The following is a 21,754-nucleotide window of genomic DNA, read 5'->3' on the forward strand; positions in this document are numbered from 1 at the left end:
GTGGCCAGCGGTGAGTCGGCCGAGGCGAATGAGATTGGAGCATCTGACTGGCTGCGTGATCGTGTCCCGGGCATTTTGGCACGTTTCGACGTCGCCGACATTTACAATGCCGACAAGACAGCATTTTTCTATCAGCTGTTGCCAAAGAAAACATTGGCGCTGCAAAATGAAAAATGCCATGGTGGAAAGCACAGTAAGCAGTGTTTAACTGTTGTTTTCTGTGCCAACATGAATGGCAGCGATAAATGCGTCATTTGTAATTGGAACAAGTGAGAAGCCGCGCTGCTTTAGCGGCAAGAAAACGATGCCGGTGAAATACACATCAAACACGAAGGCGTGGATGACGCGGAATTTGTTCACAAAATGGCTAAGGACTTGGATGCTGAAATGCTCAAGCAGGAAAGAAGCATCTGCCTACTTGTGGACAACTGCTTCGCGCATCATGTTCAAGACTGTGCGCTCAACAACGTCGAGCTCAAATATTTTCCCGCAAATTGCACCTCCCTGATACAACCACTGGACCAGGGTATTATTAACAGCGTGAAGTGTTCGTACCGCAAGCAGGTGACTGAAAGGCTGCTGCTGAACATTGAGCTCAAAAGAGAGACCAAAATCGACGTATTCATGGCCTTGGAGATGCTATCGCGGTCATGGGAGTCGACAAGCAGCGAGATTACAGCGAACTGCTTCAAAAAGGCGGGCTTCAAGGATAGCATGCACTCAAACCAAGAACTGGGTTGCGAAGCTAATGACAACGACCACGAAAGCATGCCATCCACATCCCGCACAGACGTCGACTCGTGGCAGCTGCTCTGCGATCAGGGTGGTGCTCCCAGTGACGTTACGCTTGAAGACTGTTTTCAGCAACGCTTGTGCTCTTACAACCGAAGAGCTGGATGATGCCGCTATAATTCCGAGTGTCACCGACACGGGAATGGAGGATGACGACTCTGAACAAGACGCCCATGTGGCGAGCAGCGCGCCTATACCGATGTTCTGTGTGCGCACGCGGGCGCGCATTCACATGAGCAGGCCTTGGTAGCCCTGTCTACATACGAGCGCCTTATAACGCCGACGCTTATTAAAAAGAGTCAGTTAAAGTTGACGAAGTTCTTTGCTGCCACATGAACTGGATCGACTACACGTACTCCACAAAGTTCCAATAAACATTTTTGCATTCATGAAACAGTCTCGTAATTCCATGAATAACATGACCATTGAGTTAGTAAACCAAATTTTCTTGCAGCATCAGTCTTTTTTTTTTTTTCAGCGCGATGTCCTTGTAGAAAAAAGAAAAAAAAAAAAAAAAAAAAAGTCCAGTGTTGACAAACTGATAGAGCTACAGTATAATCTCGTTACAACGGATCCGGTTTAAACGGATATTCGGTTATATAACATACCGATTTGCGATGTTTGGTTGGTTTTCCTATCTATTCAATTGACTAAACTTCGCTTACTGCAGACTCTGCTACAGCAGACATTCGGATACAATAGACTAAATTTTGGGTATAATTTCCCTCCTATACAATTTTTACAGCGGACTTCTTTACTCGCAGATATTCCAAATTCAATACCTCCCAACATCAAACATCGCTTGGGAAACTTTCGGGGGGGGGGGGGGAACAGCGCCAGCAGCCTCCATGGCCAGCAGGATCAACACAGCCGTCGGCCATTGTGATGCGGCCATATTTGGCTTGGATTCGGCCGGATTGTAATTGGACTGGCTTTGACCATTTTTGATCATGTTTTTGACAAAAGGAGGGATGATTTGCTATGATGTGTATTAGCTCTATGGCTACGATTACTTAGAACTTATAATTCCAAAATACTGCTAAGAAAAAAAAAAATGCCGTTTCATAGCGTCCCCTCTCGGAATAAAATGTTTTGTGGCGTTTACGTTCAGCGCCATGTTAACGGATGGCTCCCATTGACTCCAACGTTTGTTCTGAGCGGCCTGTCGTCCTGTCGTTTTCTTTGTCCTGTCAGCCCTGCCAGCCTGTGCGTCGGGACGTTAGCGTGATGGAGCCGACTGCATCAGCCAGTGCCGTGCATCCTAAACCGCCAGAAATGACGAAGCGCAAGCAGATTTCCCTGAAGGACAAGCTTGACATCATCGAGCAGGTCGAGAAAGGCAAGAAACACGTGGACGTTGCCATGGCTTTCGGCTTATCGAAGCAAACTGTGAACTCTATCATGAGCGCCAAGGAGGCAATCCTGGCAAAGAAAGTCTCGGGTGACTTGCATCCCAAGAGGTTTCGACTCCGCGAGGCTTTATTCCCCGACGTTGAGGAGGCCCTGCTGGTGTGGCTTCGCGACGCCCGTTCGCGAAACATACCCGTGAACGGTCTGCTTCTGCGGAAACGTGCAGAGCAACTAGCTGTTGTTCTCAACCGAGAAGACTTCAAGTGCAGTGAAGGTTGGCTCAATCGATTTAAAGTAAGACACGGAATCACCTTCAAGTGCCTCTCTGGCGAGTCGGCCAGCGTTGACGACACTGCTGTGGCCGATTGGAAAGCAGAGGTCCTCCCAATGCACCTCAAAGGCTACGCACCGCACGACATTTTCAATGCCGACGAAAGCGGCACATTTTATAAGTTGAGGCCAGGGAAGACGCTCTGTTTTTCCGGAGACGCGTGTCATGGCGGCAAGAAGTCGAAGGAGCGGGTTAGTGTTCTCTTCTGCTGCAACATGGACGGGAGTCAAAAAGAGAGGCTGCTGGTAATAGGCAAGTCTCGAAGACCGCTACGCCTGCGGAATGTGCACCTTCCCGTTGACTGGGATTATAATAAAAGCGCCTGTATGACTCAAAGCATATTCAACAGGTGGCTGCTGGATTTTGACAGCAAAATGCAGAAGCAGAAGAGGAATGTGCTGCTCTTCCTCGACAATTGCTGAAGCCACATGCAGCTTTCACAGCTTCAGGCCACAAAGGTGGCATATTTTCCACCCTGCACAACATCAAAAGCGCAGCCTACCGACCAGGGCATTGTGCACTCAGTGAAGTCCAGGTACCGCACACGCCTTGCTGAGCGTTTGCTTTTTGACATGCAAGCCAAGCGAGACTCAGTAATTGACCTGAGATTTGCAGTCCAGGTGCTTTCTTCTGTGTGGGCGCAGATTCAGCCAACTTTAATAAAAAACTGCTTTAGGAAAGCAGGTTTTCCAGTCAGTGACAGTGACTGCTCAGACCCCATATTGCCGCAGGAAGACCAACCAGATCCAGGTCTCTGGGCAGCTGTTGAAGAGGCCGTCGGGAACCAACAATTCTCGGACTATGTAACTGCAGATGATGACCTGGTGAACACGGAACAGTTAACAGATGAAGAAATTGTCGCTCAAGTCCGATAGTGCCCACTGCAGATCTTGACATAGAAGATGAAGAGGAGGAAGGTAGCGGAGGAGTTGGAGCTGAGAAAATAACTTCTCAAGCCTTGGAATCCATCCAATGCCTGAAGAAATATTTTGAGCAAGAGGGTATGGCGGCAGATGAAGTTAACAGCCTTGTGATGATGGAGACACGCATAGTGTCCAAAGCTGTTAAATGTACAGTACAGTCAAAGGTGACTAGCTTTTTTAAGAAGGCTTAGAGATAAATAAATCTATTCTTTGACTATATTTGTCGCTTGTAGTTCACTCTGGTTTTAACAGACTCATTTAGTGTCTACATAAAAGTCTGTTGTAACAGTATTACTCTGTAACTCTGTCTGTTACTCTGCATTACTGTAACAGTAGTACATACTTCTTTTACAACAGACCAAAATCTTCATCACTTTCAAGGTCTGTTGTAATGAGATTATACTGTAGTGTGACCATACTGCTAAAACGGGCGAGCGGCGAAAGAAAAATAAAATAAAAACGTGCCCTGGTCGCATACGGCGAATAAAATAAAGTGCAGAGCAAGAGAAACCGTTCACTTAACCGTCACATAAGCGTTCGCCAAGTGCTTCGTCGCAAGCACAATCCCACCGTCGGCAAGAATGAGCCACGCCAAAGGTAGCCGCGCCGGCGTGAGCGATGAGAACATATTTTTCTCTATTTTTTTTTCCCATTGACGAGTCCCCGCCTGCAAATGTTTAACGATGATGATACCAGTGGCGACATCTTGTGGCGGCTTTGAGTACTAGGCGCTGCGCTCGTTCTTTGCTATGCGCACACCCTTCATCCATCATAACATTCGTTTTATGCCCTGAGGCAATAAACTTCGCAAAAAAGATAAAAATAATAATAATAATAAAAATAAAAAAAAAATAAAAAAAAATTAATAAAAAAAAAATGCCGTCGCAGCGTTTGCTATCACTCATGCTCCTGATATAGAAAAAAACATCCGGTGCCCTTGTTAGCGCTACTATTACTAGATTTTCTTGCATATTTCCTCAATAAGTGTTTTACAAGTTCCCATCAACTAGCAGTGCTCCACGAACCAGTTATACTTTATTTTGACAGCTGAAACATGGGAACCTCGACGTAACGAAATTCGCGATGTAACGAAATTTTCGGCTGCAAGAAGGACTTTGTTATATCGAGGTTCAACTGTACATATTCAGTCAGGGAAGAAAAACCAGATCTCCCAATGCTTTTACGCAGTATAGTCTGGGTGCATGCTGCAATGGTGTTTTGTTTTTTTTTTCAGCTGATTTAGCAAGGCCAAGTGAAGCTGCCCGCTTCTTAGCAGAACATGTGACACAGTGCAGGTCCTTTTCTTCGGCTCCCCCGGAGCCAGTTGCTGTCACAATCACATCTCATTCTTGCAGGGTCGCTGGAGCCGTACACTTGTCGCCAGCACTGAAGCGCAGCGTAGCTTCTACTGTGGCAGCCTCCACTGCAAACTGCGAAGCATTTCTCTCCTTGTGAATGATTGTCCAGATGATAATGAACTCTCTCAATATAGTTCTGGGTTTTCTGCAGCTCTTCTCCGACAAGAGACTGTAGAGCGGTAATAGAGCTCTAGCCGCATCGTCTGCAAGGTAGTACTTGGGCCTGGGTTCAGGCCCCCGTTTAGCTTTCACAGCATAGCGTCAACCTCTCAAAAAAGAAATTTTCCTGCCTCCCTTTCCATTTGGACAGTGGTGTTTTTCTGGCACTGGTGGTGCGATTTTCAATATTCATAGCCATCAATGTTAAATTAGGGTCCAGTTTCGCATCCCAGACAAAAGTTGGAGAGCACACATAATCCAGGACATAACCATGAATGAGAATCTTGGCCTGGGCTTAGTTTTATGAAATCAACATAGAGCAATGAAACAGGACACGAGAAAGCAACGCACAAGATGGGATGGGCGCTCATCACTGCCTAGCCATTACCGGTCGACAGCACTGCGTGACTAGCCAGAATGTTGACTTCAAAAGGGTCACACTTTTTTCTCGTCGTCGACCCTTCACGAGTTCCACTCGGCCACTATCTTACTTCAGTTGCTGCACAGCCTGGCAAGTTTCACGGCGAGGACATAAGCACGGTTGCTTTCAACCGATCTCATGAATCCGCGACATGCTTTGCCCTGCAGAATATCCAGAAGACGTTAGCGATGTTGAGGTCGACAACTGTATAAGACGCTGCTCAACTCTGCGGCCACTGCTTCGAAAGTACTTGAACCAGCAAAGAGTGCGGCCTTTCATGCAGTCGCTGGCGTCGATTCCAATCGATCAAGAGCGGCCTGCGCACGGGCACTTTTTTGCGTTATGTCAGTGTTTATGACAGGCGCAGTGTCAATTCGTATGCGATTGCAGCTGACACGAGCATCCCCGTTGCCCAGTGGAGTTGGAGGAATGTCGCCGCCCGCAACACGACTGTCGGGCAGCTGCGGAGCACTGGTGCTTGCTGACCACCAGTCACAGGACGCAATGATGGCGGGTCATTAACACGTTTTTCCCCTTTAGCTCGCTTTCGCCCGAACTTGTGCACAGAGCGGCAACCAACAGGAGCCATTTTGATTACGTGCTTCAACCAGCTAACAGCAGCGCACTCTGCTAGTTACTTTTTTTTTCTCGGTGCAGCCCGGACAGGGTTGCAGCTCGCAAGGAAAAGAAAACTGAAAACGCGCGCTTTCGAATGAGACCAAAATGGTCACTGCAGACTTAATAGTTTCCATACGCCGGCCAATCAAAATTGGGTGCCGTTTGTCCACAATATAAAGGAAGTGGGTTTTTTGGATCGCTGTCATTTCATAACTACGAGGCACTGTGTTGTGCGAGTTTTTTTGCACATAGGCAACTAAGGCCATCATGTGGCAAAAACAAGGTTGCTGAGCTTCGTTTGTGAGTGAAAGTGTTTTGGAAATTACAGCTTATTCAGGATCTCTAATACGTTAAGAAAACTAAAAACATGCAATTTCAACAAGTGGCCTGTCTCCTAACAGTGGGCAGGGGTGGAATGGGATGTGTTCATTATAGAATGGATTAAAATATTTTTTTTCTTCACTGTCCAAGTTCTGTACATGAGATCAAAATGTGGTTTAGAGTGAGCTCACCTCCATATTTTTCGCACGGAGGTTTTTCCTCCTGCCATCATGTGTGATGTCCAATACGAAGATGGCACAAAATCACATCACTGAAACGCTCCTGTGTGCTCGACCTCTATTCTCCTATTATGGGTTTTATTGTGTGTAACTTGTTTTTTCTTCTTCATTATTCCCATGTACTCCACCATTTATCTTTGAAGCTTCGTTGTACTAACACGATTCAATTTTTGTAGGGAATGTGTATTTCTTTATTTCCTAGTTTCGAGCTTGTGCAGCCCATGAATCGGCTCTCTCGTTACCATCTATCCTAACATAGCTAGGAACCAAACAGAATATTATGGTTTGGCCTTGTGTTGTGATTTTTTCTATGTCCTGAATGACGCTTCCTACTACAGTCGAACCTCGTTATAACGAACACGAATACAGCGAATTATCGGACATAACAAGTTTGGTTGGCTGTGCTTTATTTCTATGGGCTGTGCTTTATTATTATCTATATAACGAAATAAAAAACTGAAAATTTGACACTAAATCGGTTATAACGAAGCATATTTCATATTTACACGACTCAAAATCCGCAAAAAAGCAAAAAAAAAAAAAATTAAAACGCTAAATTTCAGTTTTATCAATCGCCTCCACCTAAAATGTGTTTGAATCACCCGCGCTTTCGCACGCCACGCCATCTAGGGACCGCGAGTGAATCTAGCATCAACGGCTGCCTGGCATGTGACCTGCACGTGATCGAACCACCGCCCGCGTGCCCCTGCCCCTACATTTTGCCGACCCGCGCGTGTGCTCACTTTCCTCGAGGTCGTGCCGTCGTCTTGCAGCATGGTGGCGCCGAAACGCAAAGCAGTTTCTCTTGAAACAAAGATAAAAATATTTCGGGCGGTCGACAGTGGGTGCAAGAAGAAAGAGATTGCATGCGAGATCTGCATGCAAGAAGGAAGAGATTGCCGCAGACTTCGGCGTTGCGCCTAGCACTCTGTCAACCATATTGAGCGCAAGGCAGAAGATAGAAAACGTGTACTCTGCAGGCGCCATGAAGAACGACAGGAAGCGCGTCAGGTATTGTCACCACCAGGATGTTGAAGATGCCTTGTTCGCGTGGTTCAAGGACGTTAGAGCGCGCAACCTGCCTGTGTCTGGTGCCGTGCTTCAAATGAAGGCAAGAAGTCTCGCTTGTGTCTTAGACCACGATGACTTCTATGCAAGCAATGGCTGGCTGCAGCGATTTAAAGACCGCCACCAGATTGTTTGCCACACCTTGTCAGGCGAAGAAGCAGCCGTCGATGTAGAGAACTGCAAGAAGTGGGCAGAAAGCTTCCGCATGCAAGCAACTGGATGGCTACGAGATGCGCGATGTCTACAACGTGGACGAGACTGCGCTTTTTTGTAAGCTGCTCCCGGAAAGGTCACTCGTTGCGAAGAACGAACTGTGCCGAGGAGGCAAGAAAAGCAAAGACCGCGTCACCGTTGTTGTTTGTGTCAACATGGATGGGTCAGATAAAAGGCGGCTAACTGTTATTGGTAAATCTGCTCGCCCCAGGTGCCTGCGCAACGCCCGGAATGTCCAAGCGGACTATCGCTCAAACAAAAAGGCGTGGATGACGTCGTCACTCTTTGAAGCATGGCTGAAGGCCTTCGACAAAGACATGGCAGAGCAGCGCAGGAAAGTGCTCCTTATATTGGACAACTGCTCTGGCCATAAGGTGTCTGTACCACTTGAAGCGGTCCGCCTAGTTTTTTTGCCGCCAAACTCGACCTCAGTGCTGCAGCCATTAGACAGGGCCATCATTCGCTCACTAAAATGCTGCTACCGAAAGCGATTGGTTACGCAGCTCGTATTAGAAATAGACAGGGGCATATCAACGGCCATAAACCTCAAAACTATGCTGGACATGCTGTACGGTGCAGGGAACGAAGTGGCACAGTCGACAATAAGAAATTGCTTTGTTGATGCTGGCCTAGCCCCATCCACCAGCGAGACTTAGCCCAACGACACCCTTTGATTCTGAAGGTGAAGCGGACAATTTCGACGAGACGACATGGCGTCAACTGGCGGTTCCGAATGTTACGATTGCTGCCGATGACAACTTGGCTGTGGCGCCCGAATTGACCGACCAAGAAATTGTCGATCAGCTGCTTCCTACAGATGATGCTACGAGCAGCGATGAGAGTGAAGAAGAAGGTGAAGAGCGAGCTCTCAGCAGCACCGAGGCCGCCGATATGGCGAGGAAATTGAGAAGGTACCTTGAGAACCTACCTGTGGCCAATTCAGCTGACATTGGGAAAGCGCTACACAGTGTCGATTTCGTTGAGAAGTGAAGTGCCGCCAAATGAAGATTACGTCGTTTTTTAAATAAATCAGTTCTGCGTGGCCTAAAACCCGATTTGTGTGCTCATTTTTGCTTGGCAGTGCAAAATGAAAGGTAAGGTTTCGCGTGCTTATACCACGCTTTAAAGAAAAAAAAAAAAATGCAATTTTTTCAGCTCTGTGCTTTCCATTTTAGGGTAGCCTTTACTTGGGTTTATGAACAGAAATTTTTTTTGTAGGAATTTGTGTGTACTTTTACAACGAATATCGGATATAACAAACGAATTTCCGCGCAAAACGAGACGTTATAACGAGGTTTGACGGCTTAACTGCATTTTTAGAATGTAACGCCGCAGACTCTTTTCGCAGTTCCGTCTCATAATTTTGTCTTCAACTACATAAACAGCATGACGTTTGGCAGCAAATATTGACACACAGTTTGACAGCCTTGCTACTTTCTCCCGGTTTCTCCCGGTTGCCTTGCATAACGGCACATCCAACACAACTAGTTTTTGAGCCATCTGCATAAATTTCATTAATTCATCTACTTCTCTCAAAATGCTAGGTATTCTTGCAATATGTGTTCATGTGGTGTATGCTCTTTTAGGAAGTCTGTCAGTGTGAGGTCACATGTAGAGAGAAGGCTCTACCAGGGCGGCAACGAATAGCGCCTCTGGGCAACATTTAGAAGTGTGTCCAGTATTTCTATATATGAAACTTTGCAGGAAGATGCACAGCGAATGCGAAATGGACAAGACTGAAAATCAAGTCTGTTGGTGCTTACCTTGAAGTCGCAGATGTAGTACTCTCGGCCACTGATGGCAATGTCTGATGGCTCTCGCATGTACTCGCTGCAGTCAAACCATAGCAGGAGCTCACCTGCCTCCGAGATGACAAAGACGGTGGGCGACACACTGTCCACAGCGACGATCTTATTTTCAGCAGTGATGGCCAAGCCTGCCACAATGTCAATGTAACGGATGGCTATCTTCTTGATGAAGTGGCCACCTTTGGTGAAGATCTGCATGCGTGACCGCTCGTTGCCTCGGTCGCAGATGACGTACTTGCCACTGCTCTTGATTACAGCCACCTGAGATGGGGGCAAGGCCACACAGCTCAGTACACAGTTGGCAGGCAACTTTATCTACTAACAGATCTCAAACTTTCAGATTCTGTGTATCTTGACATGCTGATTACAAAAGTGCAATTATTTCTGTCATTAGGCAAGTAGTTTCTGAAGTACAGAAAAAAAAAAAAAAAAGGTAATGGGATTTTGATTGGAAAAATATTTGTGTCCAAACAGAAAACCTCAGCAGAGTTAGTTGTTAAAATATGAAAACAATTTAGAATGTTTAAGGAGTTTAGGTTAACCTGAACTAGAGTTAGAGCTCACCAAAGTTACCAGAGAAAAGTGCCATCTTTGCATGTCAAACGCATGACCCATTTAAAAATATTCTTGAAACAAATACTACATTAAAATGGGAATACTGCATACATTTACCTTTCTGGCAAGAAAAATAAATTTGTCGATAGCTGAAACAGAACAGATGCTATTTTTCCCTCCAAAATTGCAAATGTGTCAAAATTGTTGTTGCCATGTCAAAGCGCTTTCACTGAAAAATTTAAGGAAATGCGCAAGAGGAATAATCTTGACACGTCCTGCCTTTATGCTCCTTCTTGGCCAGCTTCCTCATGCTCAGAGAGGCTTTTCACTTGCTACAGAATTCTGCCAGATGCATGTAAATTACCAAAGATTAGGGCAGCTTCCATGGCAAAAAGAGAAGCAAGAAAGTGAAAGCTTTCGCTCGAGTTCAAAGTTTTCCTGCGCTGGCCCCCTCTGTAACAGGGTCCTTTCAGAGACTAGTGAAGTGAGCACAAGCAGCATCGCTTCTGCCACATCTTTTGTAGTGGTGCCCAGGCCCTGGCTCGCCCTTCACTCTTGCAGTGTTGACACGACAGCACGAATTAGCTCCAGTCGGGAATAGGAATCGGTCTGAGCATTCATCGGTGAACAGGACATGCTTGCAGGGGTGGAAGCAGGCTTGAGCATTTTGGAGCAGCTTTGGGAGCAGTAGTAAAGCCATTTTGGAGCAGCTTTGGAGCAATGAAACGAGAGTTTTGTAGCATTTGAATTATGTTTTGGAGCACGTTTCTAAGGTCAAACGCGGTTCGATAATTGCATTTTCTTAAATACAAAATCTCCAATCTGATTTCGTTTTATGCAAGTTCAATGCCTTTCCAACTTCGCACTCATCTCTGACATGACAAATGGACAAAGCATGTAAAGATATGTAATATAACACAGGCCGACCTTAGCAAAACCTTGGAACAGACTACCAGCAAATGTAACGCTTGCTGGTGCGCTTCAGAACTGTCTCACCTGATGCGTTTACCTATTTTGACTTGATGGATTCAAATGTCCAGTCTAACACTTCGATGCGCTCTAGCAGCGATACTAATTTGGAGTTCAGATGAATGGGCATGACATTACCGCTCCCTCTTTCGTGGTATCTATTTTATTTTATTTATTTAGAATACAGCTCAAAGCCCCTAGATATAGGGCATTACATGATCATTTTTGATCCCATGCCTAGGCTGATAAATTCCTGAGCACATGGCTATTTCGTCTCCCAAAAAGTGCCTTAAGACCACAATAATGCGCCTTGACAAGCTTGGCGCTAGTGCTGCTCCTGTGCTTTTTGCCTATCGTGGGATCACAGACAACTGCAGCACGACCTCGATTGTCTTTTCCGTTTGTAAATATGATGGCGGTCTACAAGGGGTGAAAGCAGGCTCGAGCATTTTGGAACAGCTTTGGGATATAGATAGATGGCAGTGAAGGGTAGCCTTTCCATCCTACAGCTTTACTTGACTGCCTCCTGTCAATAGTTCATCATTCTTTGCTTGAGCAATGCTGGGGCTCAATTTTAATATTTTGCCGACAGACCCCGTATGCCTTTCCAACACTCTTGAGAAGCTCCCTAGTGACTGGCAGCTTTAGCATACCAACCCATAATGTTTCAAGTATGGTTTTGTCTGCCGTAGGCTTGGCAAGCTTGCCAATGATAACGAGGCTCAATGTTGAAGTATCTGCTTGTTTTCACAGCAGAACCATAAAAATAATTAATGCAGTTTTTGAAGTTGGACAAGTTTCCTATCCAACTGCTCACAGTAGTTTGCACTACCTGCTTTGCTTGCTGCTCTCGCTTTTCTCTCCACCGGTGATTCAAAAGGCGGAGAGATGCTACGTCACAAGCACAGTGCATTTTTTTCGCAATCACCTCCAATTGCCGGTAGCTGATACTAAATTTACTTGCGAAAAAATATTTATTATACTCCATGCTTCCTTCCCTTACAAAAATTTATTTTATATTAAACCCAGTGCAAGATGCATTATATATTTGCAACTGGTGCAATAAAATTGTTCCCATGTTCTGCAAAATTGATGGCAGGACATCAAAACAGCTAGTTTGGAGCAGTTTTGGAGTAATATTGCATTTTGGAGCAGGATGGAGCAGGGAAAGCAGTTTGAAGCAGAATTGAGCAATCGGAGCAGCACTTATACCCCTGTGCATACGTTGCCATTATGGCCAACTGCATTGATTTCCAGTCACCCCCATTAGAATTAAGAACCCTGCCATAAATATTCTAGGGAGCACTTTGGACCACTCAAGTGCGATAAGGCGAAAGCGTCTGTTGCGCGGTGGTCCGAAGCCCTCCATTATGGTTCCTCCTCTGTTTTTTCACTTGCACCTTCCTCCAAGCTGCCCGAGCTGGAAGGTTTGGTTTGGGGTTTAACGTCTCAAAGCGACTCAGGCTATGAGAGACATTGTAGTAGAGGACTCCGGAAATTTCGACCACCTGGGGTTTTTTAACGTGCACTGACATCGCACAGCACACGGGCGCCTAGCTTTTTTAACGTGCACTGACATCGCACAGCACACGGGCGCCTAGCTTTTCACCTCCATCGAAAAGCGGCCGCCGAGGCTGGGATTCGATCCCGCGTCCTTGGGCACGGTACTCGAGCGCCCTAACCACTGCGCCACCCCGGCGGGGTAGTGGGATGCATCACCCTATCTGCCGATGGCATATGTTGTCCAGGCAGGCATCAGGAACATGTGCTATGGACATGGCAGCAATTTGCCCCTTTCTTGTACGAAGGCACACTTTCCTCCTTCTCCTTACGGCTCGGTTAAGGTGTTCGCGGAGGATTGTGACTGATACTGCGCCTTTTTTTGTCTGTAAACCAATTTGAAACACCGCTGATGCCTGCTTGCTGTACTGCGCCTGCTTTTATATTGTGTGGTGCAGCGTTCGAGGAAATGCCAAATGAAAGGCGTCGCACGGACGCCTGGATCGAACGCCCGGCTGCCAAAGCGCCTGTTCTGCTGACCTCTTAACGGCCGCTTGATCGGGCGCGCTAAACAGCTTTGCATTCCAGGAAAACTAACAGAACTTATCAGTCTTTCTCCAAACACAGTGCAAGTGTGGGTATTGATTTTAAAACGCAAAAGGAAGGATGGTGCTCATGGTAATCTTTATGGCGTAGCCGGTCTTGGTGACTCCTGTTTGAGTCAAGCATTTCGCGTGAACATGGGTCGGGTTGTGCCGCTTCAAGCGAAGTCCGACTGCGACTTTACACAGAAGTCCACTTTGGAGCAATTAAATTCATTTTCGGACGCTGTCGCCATGGAAATACAGTTGAATCCCGCTATAACGAAATTCACGGTGCACGAAAAAAAATTCGTTCTCGCGGAACTTCGTTATCGCAAAAATTTGACGTGAAACGCAGAAAGAATTGCCCAAGCAGCAGCAAAGGCGTTTAATGCCAAAAATCTGTAAGCTTGGTTTGCTTACGCTTCACGGCGAGCAACGCCGTCACGCGATTTTCGCACTCGGTCAGCAAACCCATTGCAACATCGTCGTCTCGGACAGCAACGAAATTCCTGATGACATCAAAAGCGTCCATCACCTGTACGGCGGTTGCCGCAGCCGGCGCTTCCTGTACGTCGTCGTCTTCTTCATCGGAAGAGTCCTTATCATTCCGGGCAGCTTTTATGATCTGCTCATCACTCACATCTTCGTGAACAACAACACAAGCGTCAGCGCCGATGTATTCGTCGAGCTCGAGATTAGGCGGCACGGTTCCTATTTCTCCCAGCGTTTTCCAGGCGGCCGCGATCCCCGGAGCCGGTGACGCCTCTTCGTCGTCGTCTGTAACGCCTGGTGTTAGGCCAGCAGAGTGTACGGGTCGACCTTCGGCAAATCCGGCGTGCCTGAAACAGTTCACAATTACTGAGCGCCCCAGTGTGCTCCAGGCAGCAGACATAATCTGCAGTGCCACGTACAAGTCCACCTTCGTGTCTCGGCCGGTTTCAGTGTTAAAAAGCAGCCGCTGAATTAACCTCCCGCGGTAAGCGCGCTTCAGGCTAAGAATCACGCCCTGATCGAGAGGCTGTAAGACAGACGTGCAATTGGGAGGGAAAAACCTCAGCTCCGTGTTAGTGAGCTTGACTTCGTCGGAGTGATGCGCTGAACAATTGTCCAAAAGCAAGCAAACTTTACGGCCCTGCCGCTTCATGTCGCGGTCGAATGCCATCATCCACTCGGTGAAAATAGCGCGGGTCATCCATGACTTGTTCGCCTTGTACTGCACAGGGAGGCTACGAGTTCCCTTAAAACAGCGCGGCTTGGCACTTTTGCCTATGACTAACGGCGGACGCTTGTCCGAGCCATCCATGTTTGTGCAAAGCAGCACTGTGATGCGTTTTTTGCTGTGTTTGCCGCCGTGACAGCGCTGCCCCTTGAAGTCGAGCGTTCTAGCCGGCAACATCTCGTAGAATAGCCCGGTCTCGTCGGCGTTGTAAATGTCTGCAGGCGCGAAGTTGCTTAAAATTCCGGCCATGTTACTCGCCTTCCAAGCAGCTGCTCCGTCCACGTCTGCTGACATTGACTCGCCGCACAACACTTTTCCAACGATGTTATGGCGGGCCTTGAAACGGTTTAGCCAGCCAATGCTGGCTTTAAAATCATCAATGCCAAGTAGGCATGCATAGTTCAAGGCTTTCTGCTGGACGATGCTTCCGGACAGGGGGACGTTGCTGGCTCGTGCTTCCACAAACCACGCATGCACTGCTTTGTCCAACTCTTCATGGAGGGGCCGCGTCACCTTTTTGTGCTTCGAGGATGTGCCTGAAGCAAGTGCCATTCTCACGCTGTCCTTATTGCCTAGAATCGTTGACAGCGAACTTGCAGGAATTCCGAAGTCTTCAGCAATTGCCGCTTTCTTCCTTCCGCTTTCTGCTTGGGCGATTATTTGAGCTTTTTGCTCAAGGGAAAGAGTTTTGCGTTTTTTTCACTTGCGTTGCCATCGTGTCCTGCGGATGAAAACTCGTCGTTGTCGAAGAGAAAGGCAGCGAGTGAACAACGCGACCACGACACAAAGCCAAAATGGCGGAACTGCAATCACGTGATTTCATGCTTAATGTGGCTTTGGATTTGACTTGGACTTCTCGCCAATAAAACTAGTTTCGGTTTCGATTTTGAACGCGAAAATTTCGTTGAAGCGGAAACGCTCTGCAAAAAATGGTTCGTTGTGCAGAGAAATTTAGGCCATTAATTCTTATAGGATACTCGCGGGGAATAAAAAATTATTCGTTGTCGCGGAAATTTCGTTGTGGCGGTATTCAACTGTAATCGCCATGTACCCGCACAAACGGCAGATCACGTGCGAACTTCTGCCACGCTTGCTGCAGCAATGGGGCACCCAAGGACTGTGCCCCGCCTGTGCTTCCTACAGCCGCCAATAGGTGGCTTTCAGTGGTGCCCCTACAGGTGGTGCACAGGTCGTATAGATCTTTCCATAAATTACAGCGCCGCGCCATTCCCTGGCGGACCTGCGGAAAGCATGACGGGAAAATGGAGCGATTGCCTCCCGCGTTGGCTGCTGGCAAACGTGCTGGCGTGCTGTGCCGCTGCTTTCTGCCGTCATGAGTCTTCTCGTGCACGTTGTTGTTGCTTCCTTGCAAAATGCAGCAAGCACCGAATTGCTTTGATGGCTAGCTGCTAGTCTTTGTGCAATTTTTTGTGACTTTTGAAGCGAAAGCTCCAGTACGACATGTAAAGCCAAGGTCACAGTGCCTAGCACATGCCGCTACAGCGGACGCGCGGTAACCATGGAAACGAGCTGCTCCCCTCCAAGATGTTCCGGCGCTGGACTCCAGATGCGTGCGTCAGCGCGGAGAAGAAGAGAAGGGTTGTTTACGCACTGTGCATGCGCGCGCCGCCACGGAAAGCTGCAGAGGGCGAACGCCAGACTTTTTGCATCGGCTGAGGATCCATGGATATAGAACGCAACATCCAATTGTGCACACGATGCAAAGGAATGGTGGGCACAACATAAAAGAAAACAGCGGGAAGCAGCAGCGCAGTAAGGACACCGAGATGGCAGAGAAAAGTTCGCCTGAGAACCGGCAGAGTCCGAGAGAAGTAAACGCAGCGACGCTCCGCTTTCCCAGGAGGCTTTGCACGGCTGCTCAATGGCATTACTGAAAAGGTCTACTGGCACTATCTTGGCCATGGGCAATGACGATAGCTTCAGTTTTAGTTGACATATTCACAATACGAAAAAAGTTTCAGAAATGGGAACAGCATGTCATTTTTTCTGATAAATATCACAATGAGGCTACTGATCATTCATGTTATAATATGCTGTTTTCTGTTTCATATTTTTAGTCGATCTCTTCAGTCTTATGCAGGGTTTTGATAACTTCTTTTTAGTTCATACAAAATGATTTTGGTACCATTTTCTTCAAAGAGAAATGAGGCACCCGACGACATTTTTAATTTTGTAGTTTAGGCAATGCATAAATATCAATCTGAGATTAGCTTATTGAGTTCCAGTGTCAAATACTGCAACCTTTTACTCTCGACGTAATGTCAGGATGACGTGCCTTTAAAGGAAAACGAAGGATGTCGCTGGGTTATGGGAACTCTATGGCTATTAATACATGTAATTAAAAGCAACGAAATGCAATGAGAAAGTTCAATAAAGCTGCGTAAAAAATTTGCTAATTATACTTTGGACTCTGTGACATAACTTTTTATCTAAGACCACCAGCTGAATTATTACATTTTTTAAATCAGAAGAAAAAAACCACATCTGTGTGCAAAATTTGGCGAGATTCTAGCCATAATTAAAGATTTAGTTTCAAGACCCTCGTGCCCCACTAAAGGTCTGCGAGCATGTAATTGCTCCTATTAATGGTTATAATAATTAATATCACCGTTACTTTCAAGCCAGCCAAAAATTGCCCATCGGAACGAAAAAAAAAAGACAAGACTGAAAATGCGGTTTCCGAGTCAACTTTCAGCTTTCAAGTGCGACGCCCCCCTAAGAAAAGTGTCACAAAGCACCAGATCAGACACACAAGAGCACACACACAAAAGGCTGGCCTCCAATGTGATAAGGCCAAAACCATTTATACAACAATGCACACACTGTGAAAACCACACTGGTAACAAGAGGGAGAAGCAAAAAATGAGAGAGCACCTTTCGGGGATACCACAGTTGACCTTCATCCTTTCCGGCCACACCGAAGGTGTACTTAAACTCCCCAGACTTGTCAAACACCTGGATGCGATGATTGTTGGTGTCAGCCACTATGATCTCTTCTTCCAGGCCCAAGCAGAAGCCATGGGGTGAGCTGAACTGGCCCTTGCTCGGGCCTAACTGGCCAAACTTGCACCTGTGCCACAGAACACCAATTCCCTTTAGACACTCTATGAATTATGCTTTGCTAGCCTTCCCAATCCAGTCGAACCTTATTATAATGAAATGGTAAGGGGCATGAAAATTTGTTCGTTATGTCCGAGGAGGAGTAAGATGAGGAGGAAAAGCAGGGAGGTTGACCGGTAAAAGAAACCTTGCGATCCTGATTCGTTATGCCCGATATTCATTTTAAAAGTATGCACCCGCAACTAAGTGCTAATAAGCAGAAACAAAATGCACACTAATATGAACAACACAAGGGTGCAAAAACGCACAGTTTTTTAATTAAAAGCTTATTATAAATATGAAATCTCGTCTTTCGTTCTGTGCTGCAGAGCAAAAATGAATACTCCAAAAGGGATGTTGCCTCCAAGCACAATTTGAGCGACGGAGCCAACAGACTCGGGGAGTGCAGGTGCGCACTCCGTGGAAGAGGCATGGCATGAGGCAATGGTGATGACGCATCTGTCAGCCGTTGCATGGCCCGCGCCGCTCGAGTCCTGTCATGGCTTCAGAGATCACTGCGCACAGTGGTGACCTCGAACGAAGGCTATGGGCCGTTGGCGCTAATTTACGTTGCTGCCGCTAGATGGTGTGGCACGCGAACGCACGGGTGATTTAAACACATCTCGACTATACCTCAGCGGCGCCGCTCGAGTCCAGCCATGGCCATTCATGGCCTCTGATATCACTGCGTGCGGGGGTGTAATCTCGGAAAACATAAGCCATTGGCGGTATTTTTTGTTGCCACTACTAGACGACGCGGCTTTCAAACGCATGGGCAATGAGATGACCTAAACACACTTTTGCGGCGAGCGATTCAATCGATCGAAAAATTGCATTTCTTGATGGCTTTCTTCCCTGCCTACTTTACGCATTTTTTGAGCTTGGCTGCAAAAAAAAGAAAAAAGAAAAGAAAAAGAAACACTGCTTCGTTACAACCAATTTGTGTCAAATTTTGAATTTTTCGTTTCGTAATACAGAAAGAACTCCCATAAAAATAAAGCACAGAAAAACAGAACTGTTTCGTTTTATCCGATAATTCGCTGTATCCGTGTTCGTTATAGCGAGGTTCGACTGTAATAATACCATTTGTACCAAAGTAGCACAAGTGCCTTCACGGCCTCGTCAGTAGTGCACTTGATTGGCAATGATTCATTGGTTCACATGCTGAGGGAAATTTATGAAAGTTTTAAAAGTGAAAGCTTTTACTACTCCCCTCTGTAGCATCTTCAGCGTGTTTGTCCTTGAACCAAGGAGAAACTGTGTGACAGCTATGATGTCACTCGGCCGCTGCCACCGAAACCGAGGTAACCGCGTGTTTACCTTTGCCTAATCACGTGACAACTATGATGTCACTCAACCGCAGCTAAGCCGGATTAAGTGATAGCCTCCGCTGCCTCTTAGTAGCTGCCAATGGATCGCAGCAGCTATCGACAATTTAGCAGATAAGCCGGGTTGAGTGATAGCCTCTAATAGCCTCCGCAGCATCTTCAGTTCAGTTCAGTCGTGTCCGACTCTTCGTGACCCTCTGGACCATATCACGCCAAGCTTTCTGGTCTCCCACTGTCTTCCTAATATCACATAGCTGCATCTGCAGCGCCTCCAGGATGCCATCTAACCATCGCGTTCGCTGCCTACCCTTTCTTCTGTGACCCTCAATCTTTCCCAGCATCAAAGTTTTCTCCAGCGACTCCTCTGTTCTCATCAGATGACCAAAGTAGCTGAGCTTTAACTTTTAGAATTTGACCCTCCAATGAGCAGTCAGGATTTATGGTCGACAATATCGACTGATTTGATCTTCTGGTAGTTCAAGGAACTCAGCACCACACCGCTGCCTCTTAGCAGATGCCAATGGATCGCTACAGCTCTAGACAATTTAGCAGCTAAGCTGGGTTGAGTGATAGCCTCCAATAGCCTCCCCTGCCTCTTAGCAGATACCAATAAATTGCAACAGCTCTCGACAATTTAGCAGCTAAGCTGGGGTTGAGCGACAGCCTCTGATAGCCTCTGCTGCCGCTTAACAGACGCCAATGGATCGCAACAGCTTTTGACAATTTAGCGGCAGCAGTTGTCGTGGAGGATTCAGGTGAGACGTCTCGTGAACAGTCTGCGTCTCGGAGGTTGCGAAGACGACAGGCCGTATCTGATCCTTCAGTGGACTTAGCTCGCATGAGAGACTGCAGCACAGAGACGAAGAAAGACAGGTCAACCGAAAAGTGACGCCGCTTTCGCTTTGGTTTAGTAGGGTTAAACCTTCGCCTAATTTTCTATGCAAAATATCATTACTTTATAACGCTAATTCATTTGAGCCATTTAACCCTTTGAAATGATATTGATGTCTAAAATTACTGCGGTATTTTCGAACAGCAGAGTACGAGAGCCGTACATACCTTATCTGCATTGTGTTCAACTTGGTGCTGGAGCTCCGTGGTGGTGGCACATACCCAGATTGCACAGACAGTGATGGAGACACTGTAAAAGGGGCATCCATATATAATGCAATGACATCACTGCCAGCAAGGAAGCCCTACATAAACTGCAACACACATTATAAACAAGGGAGCAAGACAGCAGTGATTTAGCATCAACTTTCAAACGAAGTTGAACTATCGTGTAACAAAACTGCACATCCAACCATCTCAGTTGCTGTATACCAAAGTTTGATTTCAAGCAGATCACATTTACATACTATGACACTAACCATTATCTTGTATGACTGGTAAGGCAGGCATGTTCATGCTCGTTATCAACTACTGCCACACAAGTCGTACAAGAATACCACTGCAGTCAAGAGACATGGCATACAAAGGCAACCTGCTACTCCTCCAAAACTGTGGTTAACACTGCCCTTGCACAAAATATGCGATAGACATGTGCATGGGAGTCTGTTATGTCAGCGGCTGCGCCAGTTGCCAGTTCAACCACCTATTCACTCACTCACTTGCACGTACGCACACACAAAATATATTCATTTTAAAAACTTATCAGCTGCAGCAATAGAGCTTGAACTCAAAGGTTGTGTGCAGCTTGGTAGGTAACAGTTTAAATTCCAAAACTGCTGGTATTAAGATCCTTTAACTGCACTTTTGGTTCAGTCATTCCTGTGCACTCTAAGCATCATTTAGTTTTAACCTCATTAAAGATCAGACTTTTCTGACACCCTTTCATACTAATCAATCCCTGCTAAACACACCTGAAAATTGTTTAGTTTGGTTTAGTTTAACGTCTCAAAGTTGCATCAGCTATGAGGCATGCCATTGCGGAGGGCTCTAGGAATTTCGACCCCTTGGAGTTCTTTTCAGCCTTATGGGGAGGAACTTGCAATGATCGCAATTTTCTGAGAGAACCATTTCCAATACCACCTTCATCAATGTCACTGCATAAAATCGATCCAAACAGCCTCCTCTAATGAAGCGAGAAGCAAAACTTGTTCACAGGCTAAAAACTTACAAATGGAGAAAAATACCAGAGCCTTACTGCGATATTCACCTACACGCCTTCAATCGAACTTCTACCCCAAGCGGCCCTAGAGGCCCATTTTTCGTTTCCGAAAGCAACCTCCACTCTTATCAGTCCTCTGAAGGCCAGAGCCACACTCGTAGGAGTTAGCGGCTTTTACTTTTTTTTCTGAAATATATTTTGATGTCTGTCAAAGCCTGGCAAAAAAAAAGTTTAAAAAAGGCAAAGTGGCAAAGGGCGAGTGTAGATCTCACACCAAAAAAACCGATGAATTCATACCATTTGTCTAAGCCTACATCATGTTCCACATAAGCTCTACGTCACCAGCAGTGACTGCTGCCAGATGCAAAAGCATTTCCGGCCATTTTTCACAACCGCCTTTTTCATCCAGCCCGCAAAAACAAGTTCCACTACACTGCTAACGTCGAGATTGCTTACGAAAGTTGTTTAGACGACATGAAAACCTAAGCGAGTTGCACACACTTAAGCACGCAGCACTTCAGCAGCCGAGGATGTATTCTCGAGGAGACGTCGGAGGAAATGCCGAGGGGCATTAATGAATCCAAGTTAATCCTGGAAATTAATCCTGGAAAATTAATCCGCCTCCCCTCCAAGGAGTGGAGGTGGAGCGTCAAGTCGAGGTGCGTTTGCGAACACAGGCATTACTTTTTCAACATCAGTAATCCACTGCTGCAAGCACTGCATCGAAAACTTCGATTAGTAATGAATCCATGCAAGTCACAATTTGAG

The 21,754-nt window shown here is 46.5% G+C and overlaps 1 protein-coding gene across 2 annotated transcripts in view; it reads right to left on the bottom strand.

Annotated features, from left to right (window-relative positions):
• The window catches only part of mei-P26 (E3 ubiquitin-protein ligase meiotic P26), a 57,711-nt gene that overhangs the window by 2,854 nt on the left and 33,103 nt on the right, over positions 1-21,754 (bottom strand). For both annotated transcript variants that reach the window (XM_084600989.1, XM_084600988.1), the window contains exons 8-10: positions 19,936-20,017; positions 17,324-17,519; positions 9,557-9,862 (exon numbers count right to left, since the gene is read on the bottom strand). In XM_084600989.1, coding sequence (XP_084457115.1) covers positions 9,557-9,862; positions 17,324-17,519; positions 19,936-20,017 — 584 coding nt within the window. The remainder of the gene's footprint in view (positions 1-9,556; positions 9,863-17,323; positions 17,520-19,935; positions 20,018-21,754) is intronic.

Source organism: Amblyomma maculatum, chromosome 4 (genome assembly GCF_055883805.1).
Source record: "Amblyomma maculatum isolate TAMU_Amacu chromosome 4, ASM5588380v1, whole genome shotgun sequence".
Lineage (NCBI taxonomy): Eukaryota > Metazoa > Arthropoda > Arachnida > Ixodida > Ixodidae > Amblyomma > Amblyomma maculatum.